This window comes from Borostomias antarcticus, assembly GCF_949987555.1.
Source record: "Borostomias antarcticus genome assembly, chromosome: 4".
In the NCBI taxonomy this organism is placed as follows: Eukaryota; Metazoa; Chordata; class Actinopteri; order Stomiiformes; family Stomiidae; genus Borostomias; species Borostomias antarcticus.
In genome coordinates, this window is record NC_140237.1 from 6,345,644 (window position 1) to 6,355,733 (window position 10,090).

Sequence of the window (10,090 nt, forward strand, 5' to 3'; positions counted from 1 at the left end):
CGGTATGAAAACCAAAGCGATGCTCTTTGCTCCTAAGTCTGTGTCCTCCTGCCTCTCCATTGACACCCTTGACGGTGTCTCTGTTGAGTTTGTCGACACATACAAATATCTGGGCTTTTGGCTGGACAGAAATCTAAACTTTTAACATCATTTTGAAGCCCTAACTAAGAAACTGAAATGTACTCTTCGCTTCCTTTACAGACTTAAAGCTTGTTTTTCAACATCTTCTCGTAAAATGTTGGCATCTGGCTTATTCCTGTCCCAGCTTGACTACGGCGATACCATCTATAGATTTGCCTGTCCCACTGTTTTTGGCCAAACTTGACCCACTCTACCATGCTGCACTGAGATATATATCAAATGCACCTTATAGGACTCATCATTGCACACTGTATAGCCTAACTCACTATGCGCAGGATGCAGCACTGGTTTATATTATTGTATAAGGCCATTTTAGGCAAGCTCCCTCGGTACATATGTTCCAGTTTTGTACCAGTTTGTGACTCTCACAACCTCAGATCCAGTGCCTGGATACGGTTCCAGGTACCTGCTGTGTGGACTGAGGCTGGAAAAAGGAGCCTTTTTTATTCTGGTCCTTGGTCTTGGAATGACCTTCAGTCAAGCCTCAAACTGATGGCACTTATTCCTTTAGCCAGCTTTAAACTTAAATTATCAGAAGTCCTTACCACCAGCTGCTCATGTAGTAATAAACCTTAATTTCTTATTGTTCCTACGTGCTCTACGCCTTTTGTATATTTAGTTGTGTTGTTCTCTGTATTTTATGTCCTTGTTGTGTCTTGTGAAACTTGTGAAATGTGAAGTGTGAAACTTTGCTGCCTTCTTGGCCAGGTCAGTATTGTAAAATACATTTTATCTCAATGCTTTTATCTGGTGCTAGTGCTTAACCTTTTATAAAGGTTAAATAAAAAATAAAAATGTCCCACTTTTCACAAATGGTGATGCGATTTTGTTTGCAGAGATGGGGCAGTGACGGGGGGAGTGTCTAGACCTACCAGTGAGGTTGTTAAGGATGCTCCATGCCTTGCAGCTCCTTCGGCTGAGTCTAGACAGCAGGGCTGAGGCCAGTCTGTCTGACTCATCTCCTGGGGGGGCCCGGAGGAAGGCGCAGTAGAGAATCTCACACTCCGCATCCCCACACGATTTGTAGCTATGTCGACGTCAGCGCGGATTTTTGCCGCTTTCACCAGTATGCCGCAGAGTTCCCGGTACGCCTCGTCCACGTTGTTGGTGTTAGGTGGTGGGAGGGTGTTAGGTGGTGGGAGGCACCTCTTGGATCCATGGGTAAGGAGGCAGTAGCGTTTCCAGTTGGCCTTGCGGAAGTTCCATCGCTTCACCGGCTCGCTCAGGATGAGGTCCACGAGTTTAGGCATAGTTATCAGCGATGGTCGATGTTGGGACTGCGGGAACTTTCCTAGCACACATCTATCAGGGAGCTGGTTATCAACACTGATGCTTGCGAATGCCAAGTCAGGATTGGTCCCAGTTTTCCAGCGACCTGAGACAAAGCTGGCTGCGCCCTTGGGATCGTACAACAGGGCCAGGCTGTTCTTATTCAGCCAAGCAGCCAGGTTTTCTCCGTCGGATGTATTGGTGTTGTACCTCCAGTCCTCGTGCTGGCAGTTGAAGTCACCAGCATAGAGGCAGGGGTGGGGGAAGACTGGGAGATACACTGGTGTGATTTGCGAGGGCGGAGGCTTGTAGACGTTGACAATTTTAAAGCCGCCAATGTCCACGCACAACCACTCAATCTCCAAGTGAGTCAGGGATTGGTCGACGAGAGTCCAGTTCAAGCTTTGATGGACGAACGTAGCGAGGTCATGCTTCCTGCTTAGGGTAGCCCCAGCTAGAGCGAAATTTGGAAGAACTAGCACAAGAACGCTGTGGGTCTCCTGGAGGAGGATGTCGAGGGCCTTGGTGGTGCAGGCCAGGTGCTCGATGACGTCGATTTTACTGGCTGTCAGCCCTTTGGAGTTCAGCTGCAGAGTTCTGGGTTGGGAGCCGGGGCAGCTCCGCCGGCTGCTCTCCCCGCCTGTGGCAGCCGAACTCCAGCCCAGGTGGTGGCCCTGGCGGACTTTGCTTTGTGCACGGTGGTTAATCGCAGCTACTGACGGGGGGCACCACGAGAAGGTGTCTGCCTCGCCCCCCCATGACAAGCAGGGTGAAAGGTCATCGGCAACTGATATGAATCAGGAAAGGAGTGCAGCTTATCCAAACAAGCCTGACAATATTTATAACAGGGGTCAAGTAGAAATGAACCCCTAAACGAAATATTAGCATTAAGCTTGCTTTGTACAGGCTCCATGTACAAAACAATTTTCTGGGTAAGCTACTGTAGTTGTGCTGTAAATTGGTGTGACCTGGTCGCTCAATACCTGTCACATGCCATTTTGGAAATGGGTCACTTCAGGATCTAGGATTGGTGTGGTCTGTCCCAGACGCCTACAGCGGTGTCTTACAGTCTCTGAACAATAGGGGAAGAGGAATACTGAAGCTGAATAAACCCCTAACAGTCCTGGTACTAAGCATCATTCTCTTGGGCTGAGGACGAGGTCAGCTGGCTATCACTGCCAAAAAGAATTGACAAGGAGAGTAAGCCATTAAATTACCTTGGCAACACTTCCTTGTTTGAGATTAACAAATGATGAAGCATTATAGACTATGTGTTATTTGGTTACTCTTTCTCATAAGAAAAAGCTGATGGCCCAAATAGTCTGGAATACACACAAACACACCCACCCACACACACACACATCCACCCACACACACACACACACACACACACACACACACACACACACACACACATCCACCCACACACACACACACACACGTACACACTACACATACAGACTCTGGAAATTGGATCAAGGGAGAAAGAGGAAAGGAATTGTATCCTTTGTCTCGCTCTAACTGTCATCAAATCTACTCTTCAGCCAGACCATTGATATCGGATCATTGCAGCCCTCAAAACAAACTCCAAACTCGACACTTGTTTCCCCCGTGACACGCACGTCCCTGCGTTATGACGGGTCAAATCTCACGCTTGTCACTTGTTCCACTCATGAGAGACGGAGGAGGGGGGTGAGGTCTGGGAGACAGATTGAGAGGAGTGGTGGGGAGTGTGGAGAGACAGAACGGGGGTGTAGGGAGGCAGGGGCTGGTTGGGATGAGGCGCAGCCAGATGAGCTCACAGCCATTAGGGAAGTTCCGACCATAAAAGAAGTCATTGAACCCAGGCCCCAGCGACATTTCTGGTGATGTCATGAAGTGACGCACTGCCAATCTCAAGCGGCAAACTCGCCAAACACGCGGCAAAAAGGTCCTCGGGCATGAGCAACAGAGCTATCAATCACGCTGTTTGTGAGATAGCAAAACTATACACAGCAGATTCCATTGTGCCTAAGCTCCGCCAGAACTAGGCGTTACATAGGCGTATAGGCTACTACTGTGTAACTAAAAGCTCCGTAAGCCTAATAGCATTAGGGCTTGTCCTGTGAATGCTATGACAGACCAAAGTCAAATTTCTCTTAAATCTTGGTAAGCTACTGAAGATGATTTTTCAACCATGATGAGAAAATGCAGTTCTACTGATAGGCTACAGTACAGTAGGCTACCTGCTTGATCTGGGTTAAGCCTAGCTTGGTATGACCATCCCGATTTAGCACGCTCACCGTGAGAACAGGATGGTGGTACCAGGCTAGGTTAAGCCAGGACTGTGGTCCATTCATTATCTTCTTGAGTTTACTGCATGAATTTGGGGAATTCGCCTTTTCTCCTCCTATTACGTTCTTCTCTATCAAACCTCTCTTTCAGGGATGAGGGCAGAGATGGGCAGTATTTTAATTAAATGTATTTAAAATATGTATTTTAATTATTTTAAAGTATTTTGTAATTTGTATTTAGCTTGAATGTATTCTGTAATTAATTACACATATAGCCTGTATTTATGTATTTTAAATACATAAAATACATGTTTTTATTTTATGGCATTTTATTCTGAAATGACATGTTTATCCTCCCCTTTGAAAAAAACAACAACACAATGATATATTATATTATTATTATTTACTCATGTCTGATTGACTTACACCAATAAAAATCTCATGCCTCGACATGTCAAATCTGAACCAATACATCCCACCTATCAGAGGCAGCATGCTGTCTACTATGTACTGTATGGTCCTGCTGTCTAGAATGTCATATTGTTGTATGGGACTGTCCACCATGTATTGTCTTGTTGTCTTGTACACTGAATGTTTGTTGTATTTTTTTAAATGCCCCATTCTTTTTGTTGCAAGAACATCTGCCCAGGCACATTTAACACACATAACACTGGCACATTTACAGAAATGTCAATTAATGTGCACTGTCCTTGAAACTTTAAACCAAATAAAGTAAAGTAAAGTAAAGTGTGGGTATATTGTCTGGGAAGCCTCGAGTTGCAGGCAGCTGGAATTTCTCCCGGGACAAAGGTAGGTCTGTGTAACCTAGCATTAAACTAACTGTATGATCAGATATTGTAGGCTATATTAAAGCAAGCTTAATGTTATAGCAGGGCACTAAAATGAACACAGAGCGATGTGGTTTAGCTGTCGCTCACCCGCTCACTACTAACGTTAGCCTAGCGTTACTGCTAACATAGCTAGTAGCGTGGTTGAAATAGTGTTAGTAAGCTAGTGGTGTCTTGTGATGTAGCAGTTTCGAACTGGGGAACTTCATTGGTGAACTGTATTCTTAATGTTAGCAACTTCTCAAAGTTCTCTTCTAGCACAAGTGACCCGTTAACGTGCACCCGTTAGCGTGAAGCGGGATGCAGGGGGGGGGGGGGGACTGAGTGACTGCAACATGTCGTTCATCTGAGCCACTTGTTGCACAGCAGCTATGGTGTCAGTCTAGCTCCCCATATGTAAGTGATGTTAAACATGATAAACTCACGTGAAAATGGCTGTTGTACAACAAGCCATTCTTTTCATTTGCCAATAGCTTTTACCATTTCAGCATTAGCATCACCAATTTAGAGCCATTTTGGGGAGCTTGCAAAAATGGCTGCATGAATGTATTTTTTGTATTTTAATTACATAAATACGTAATTATAATTCATTACATTTTTCAGACTAATATTTTGTATTTATAATTAATTAAATTTTTTGAGCAAGTATTTGTCATTAATTACGTTGATGTATTTATGCCCATCTCTGGATGAGGGGATGTTTTAAATAAGCCTGATGAGGAGAGGTTGGCTAGTAGGTTCCGGTAGGTTCCGGTGGCGTTAGACGGAGGTGGGTCACGTGTCAGAGGAGATCAAACCCAAGATGGAACCCAAGGAGGGGCTGGTGAGGAACTGATCATGGCAGTAGGCTGCTACATCATTCAGAGTAAACATTACATTTTACATAACTATGCCTTCAATTAAGAAAGTGATTGAAGTGGTCTTTCTGTGTTTAGTCTCTGATTCACTCGTCATGCTCAACCCCAGATCACATTTTGTTACTTTGTGGCATTAAGGTATTTTTATGACTTGTGTTTTTTGTTTATCACATCTAACCACCCTGTGACAGCTACCTCTTCACACTGTGGTCATCAAATCTCAAGGCTCCTTGTGGACGAGCTAGGGATGACAAACGGATGAGAGCTGCTGAGGAAGCCCTGAGGAGGTGCTGATACGGCGGGAAAAGGTCAGGGGTCAAGCCCTAAGGTCAGGGCTCAAGCTCTGTTTTTGCTAAACTAGTGAAACTTCATTTCCTTATCCCCCTCTTAAACACACGGACAGAAGTAAGAAAAGCATCTGTAATGGTGATAATGCTGGTGTCCAGAAGTGTGTAGTCATCACGGTTTTGGTGCCAAGGGACGAGAGAAGCTGAGCCTAGTCTGTGTGGGCACAAAGGGGCTTTCAACACCATGCTTGATTTATAGGCTACATTTATTTTTTCAAATTCTTTATGAGAGACAAACCTCTTTCACAAGAACTTGAACGAAACTCAACTATGTTGAACTTGAAGGTTCAACCTCATGTCCCATTAACTACACCTGACCCCAACAGATCTCTGAGTGGCCTGACCTCTCCTTGTAGACGCCAGCCCAAACCATCATGGCTATAATCTGGAGATCTCCAGTAAGCCTCCTGGATGACATAAGCTTTGCACAGTCAAGCACCAGTGAGGAGCCAACCAGCACATGGTTTCGAGAAAAATCAGTTTTTCCTCCCATTAAATGAGCTAAGCTTGTCCCCATTAAATAACTGCATAGCGTAAGTCTCTCTGCAGAGTTCATGTTTCCTTTGCCAAGGAAGAATCATACTTGGACAAAAAGTGTGTGTCTGTAGTGAAAGCTCCCTGGGAGCAGAGGTGTGAATGGGTTGGGAGATGGGAGCAGAGGTGTGAATGGGGTGGGAGATGGGAGCAGAGGTGTGAATGGGGTGGGAGATGGAAGCAGAGGTGTGAATGGGGTGGGAGATGGGAGCAGAGGTGTGAATGGGGTGGGAGATGGGAGCAGAGGTGTGAATGGGGTGGGAGATGGGAGCAGAGGTGTGAATGGGGTGGGAGATGGAAACAGAGGTGTGAATGGGGTGGGAGATGGGAGCAGAGGTGTGAATGGGGTGGGAGATGGGAGCAGAGGTGTGAATGGGGTGGGAGATGGAAACAGAGGTGTGAATGGGGTGGGAGATGGGAGCAGAGGTGTGAATGGGGTGGGAGATGGGAGCAGAGGTGTGAATGGGGTGGGAGATGGGAGCAGAGGTGTGAATGGGGTGGGAGATGGGAGCAGAGATGTGAATGTGAACAGCATGACATTACATCTCAATCACTCAATGACCCTAAAACAACATTAACTGTACCTAACACTGAAGATAATAGTTTGTTGCTGGCCCATCTAAATGACCGTTGATTTCTAACTCAGAGCAGGGTGAGAGGGATCACTCAGAACCCCCTCAGGGATCAGCAACGCACCCTACCCCTTAACCCCCCTAACCCAGGTCAACAGGTCAGTCCCCTGGGCCCAAATCAAAGACCTGGAGATGGCTCATCCAGCCTCCCCCTCAGAAACAATAAACAACAGTTAAGTGACTTAAAGGGAGGCAGGATAAAAGGGGAGGGGGAGAAGGGGAGGGGGAGAAGGGGGAGGGGTTGGGGGAGTAAGTGGTCTTAGATTTGCATCATGTACAGATGAGGGTATCTGTGATGGTTTTCAACCGGGCTTGCATGCTACTGTAGCTACTGATGCATGGTTTGTGTGCCTGCACAAGCACACAGGGACACACACCTACTGCACACACACACACACACACACACACACACACACACACACACACACACACACACACACACACAGGCACTTTCACTTTGCAAATGTTGCAGAAAATCCCCTCACACATCCAGTGTCCATTTACTAATTAATCACTTAAATTTATGATTCCATCAAGTAAAATAAAATATATCATGCCACCTCCATAGACCAATATTGACAAAGCAATAACAGAGGGATTTATCATAACCGCTCCTCCCATCAAACACAAATCATCATAACTTCATCTCTGAAGATGTGTTTTGGGTCAATCAATAACCCTTACGGGATAGTTTGAGTAACAGCAGTGACATAACAACAAAATGGGCAGCAAGTTTTTTACCGTTAAATACTGTATCCACCTAAACATACACTTTATTTCTAGCTTCCATAAAAGAATATCATCAAGCGTACGAAGACCCATTGTTGTACAAAGACCCATCTTTAGCACTTACCTCAGGAGGTCCTGCAAGCCTTGCTTGCTGGAGTTTCTCCTCAGTAGAGTGTTGGACATTATTGTCTTCGGTGGCTGTATCTTCAGCAAAGCCCTCACCAGAATGACTCAGTCCCAGAGTTGATCCCCCCTCTGACTGACTAAGACACAAGTGTTGCGGAGCCTCAGTGGTGACAGTGTGAGTGGAGTGGGGCTTTCCAGGAAAGGGTCCCTGTCTCTTTGTGTGGCGTTTTCCTCCCCCCCCCCTCTGTCCTGCTCACACAAACACAGGACTTCCTTTAGGGTTCTCTTTCCTCTGATGCTTGCTGGGAATGTAGAGACCTTGCCTCTCTCTCTCTCTCTCTCTCTCTCTCTCGCTCTCTCTCTTTCTCTCTCTCGCTCTCTCTCTCACACACACACACACACACTCTCTCTCCTCTCTTTCTCGATGTCTCTCTTTCAAGTTAGTCAGGCTTGAGTCAGAGCCCTGCCTCTATCCTTCTCCTCCTCCTTCCTCCTCCTCCTTCTCCTCCTCCTCCCCCCTCCTCATTCACTCCCGCATGTGGTTCTCATTGAAGGGTTTTGGAAACCTGGCCATGCATCTCTCCGCTCCCCTCCCTCTCTCACTCCCTCTCTCCGTTTTGTGAATCTGCAAGAGACCTCTAGGGTCATGTGACTTTCCCCTTGGGAAAGAAAGATGATATCCAGCACAATGCCTCTCTGATAAAACCCCACCACACTCATAAAGAGAGAGAGAGACAGAGACAGAGAGAAAGAAAGAGGCACATACAGAACTTTGTATCCAAATATTAAATGGACATTTGGATAAACAGAATGAACAGAATTTTTACATAACTGATATACATATATATATATATATATATATATATATATATATATACAAAACTTATATTGTATACATATATATATTCTGTTCATTCTCTTTTCTCTCTCTCTATATATATATATACAGTCAAGCCGGAAAGTCTGCACACCCCTTTCACCTTTTCCAATTTTTATTACATCATAGACGTATTCTACAATAGATTGAGTTTATTTTTCTCAATATTCTACACAAAATAGCCCATAATGACAAAGTGAAAATGTTTGAGACATTTGTGCTAATTTATAAAAAATCAAAATGCAAAATATATGTAATGTGCACACATTTGATATACCTTTGATATGACACCCAAATGTGAGCTGAGGTGCATTTTGTTCCCACTGATATTGGACTGCTTGAGATGTTTCTACAGCTTAATTGGTGTCTTGTGGAAAAGGTGTGTACATACTTTCCGGCTTGATATATACAAAAGAAGGGTAAGAATTGAGTGAATTAATATTATATATATATATATATATATATATATATATATATATATATAATCACTCAACTCTTACCCTTCTTTTGACCCAGAAATATTTGTGTTGCAAGGTATTAAATCAAGGGAGCTATTGAGCACTAAAGTGTCAAAATGTCATTCAGTATACTGTAACTGTCCCGGTAAAAGATTTTAGGACAAAAGTGATATTGAAATGATACTTAAAACATGAATAGACACCTATGTCATAATTGTATTAGTGTTTGTAAAAATATCCTGTATAGAAAAATGGGCAACATACTGTATCTAAAAATATTTTTAAACTTTAATAACTTTTGTCCCGACTTTTGCACTTCATCAATGTCATTCAGTATAACAAAGGTAAAAAGCTATTTTAAAGCATATCACATGATGGTAATCATGTAACAGTGATTGGTATCTCAAAGAGGTCATTAGAGACCCTATATAGGTGGCCAAGGAACTGCCTGGTAAATATGTTTATGTAGGAAATCCATCATTCAGTATCACACTTCACACGTCCTTCAGCACAACAAGAGTTTCATGTTAAACCACAATGTCAGCCATTATGATGAATGACAGTAACTTTGTTATGCCACATTTTCACTAGTTTACAACATTTAATCATGCAATTCATATTTACTTAGCCAGCATGATCTGATCAGAAGAGGGCTGCATGGCACATGCACATCCAGTCTCCAGTGAGGAAAGACTAGGCTACTGTAGCTAGCCAGAAGAAAAGAAAGGTATTGTTTTACTTGAATGCCAACTTGTCAATTTAGAACTGTCCACAAAGATACAGTAGCTACATAGCTACCAACATCAGAAGACATCTACAATGGTGGTTAGCCTATATTACTTGTGTAGCTAGCTATATCACCAAGCTAACTTTAGCTGCTGCTAGTTGCTGTAGTTACAGTAGCTAGCAAGCTAACATTAGCTTGGTAATAGCTAGCTACATAACTATTGTAACCACGATTTTAAATATTCTGAAGTTAGCTATGTATTCAAGGTGACA

The 10,090-nt window shown here is 44.0% G+C and overlaps 1 protein-coding gene across 1 annotated transcript in view; it reads right to left on the minus strand.

Moving 5' to 3' along the window:
- LOC311308106 (uncharacterized protein) overlaps positions 1-7,815 on the minus strand; it is a 32,715-nt gene extending 24,900 nt beyond the window's left edge. Inside the window, exon 1 of the mRNA XM_084437042.1 lies at positions 7,755-7,815. Within this exon, the coding sequence (XP_084293168.1) occupies positions 7,755-7,813 (59 nt within the window). The 5' untranslated portion in view covers positions 7,814-7,815. The remainder of the gene's footprint in view (positions 1-7,754) is intronic.
- Between the last annotated feature and the right edge of the window lie 2,275 nt (positions 7,816-10,090).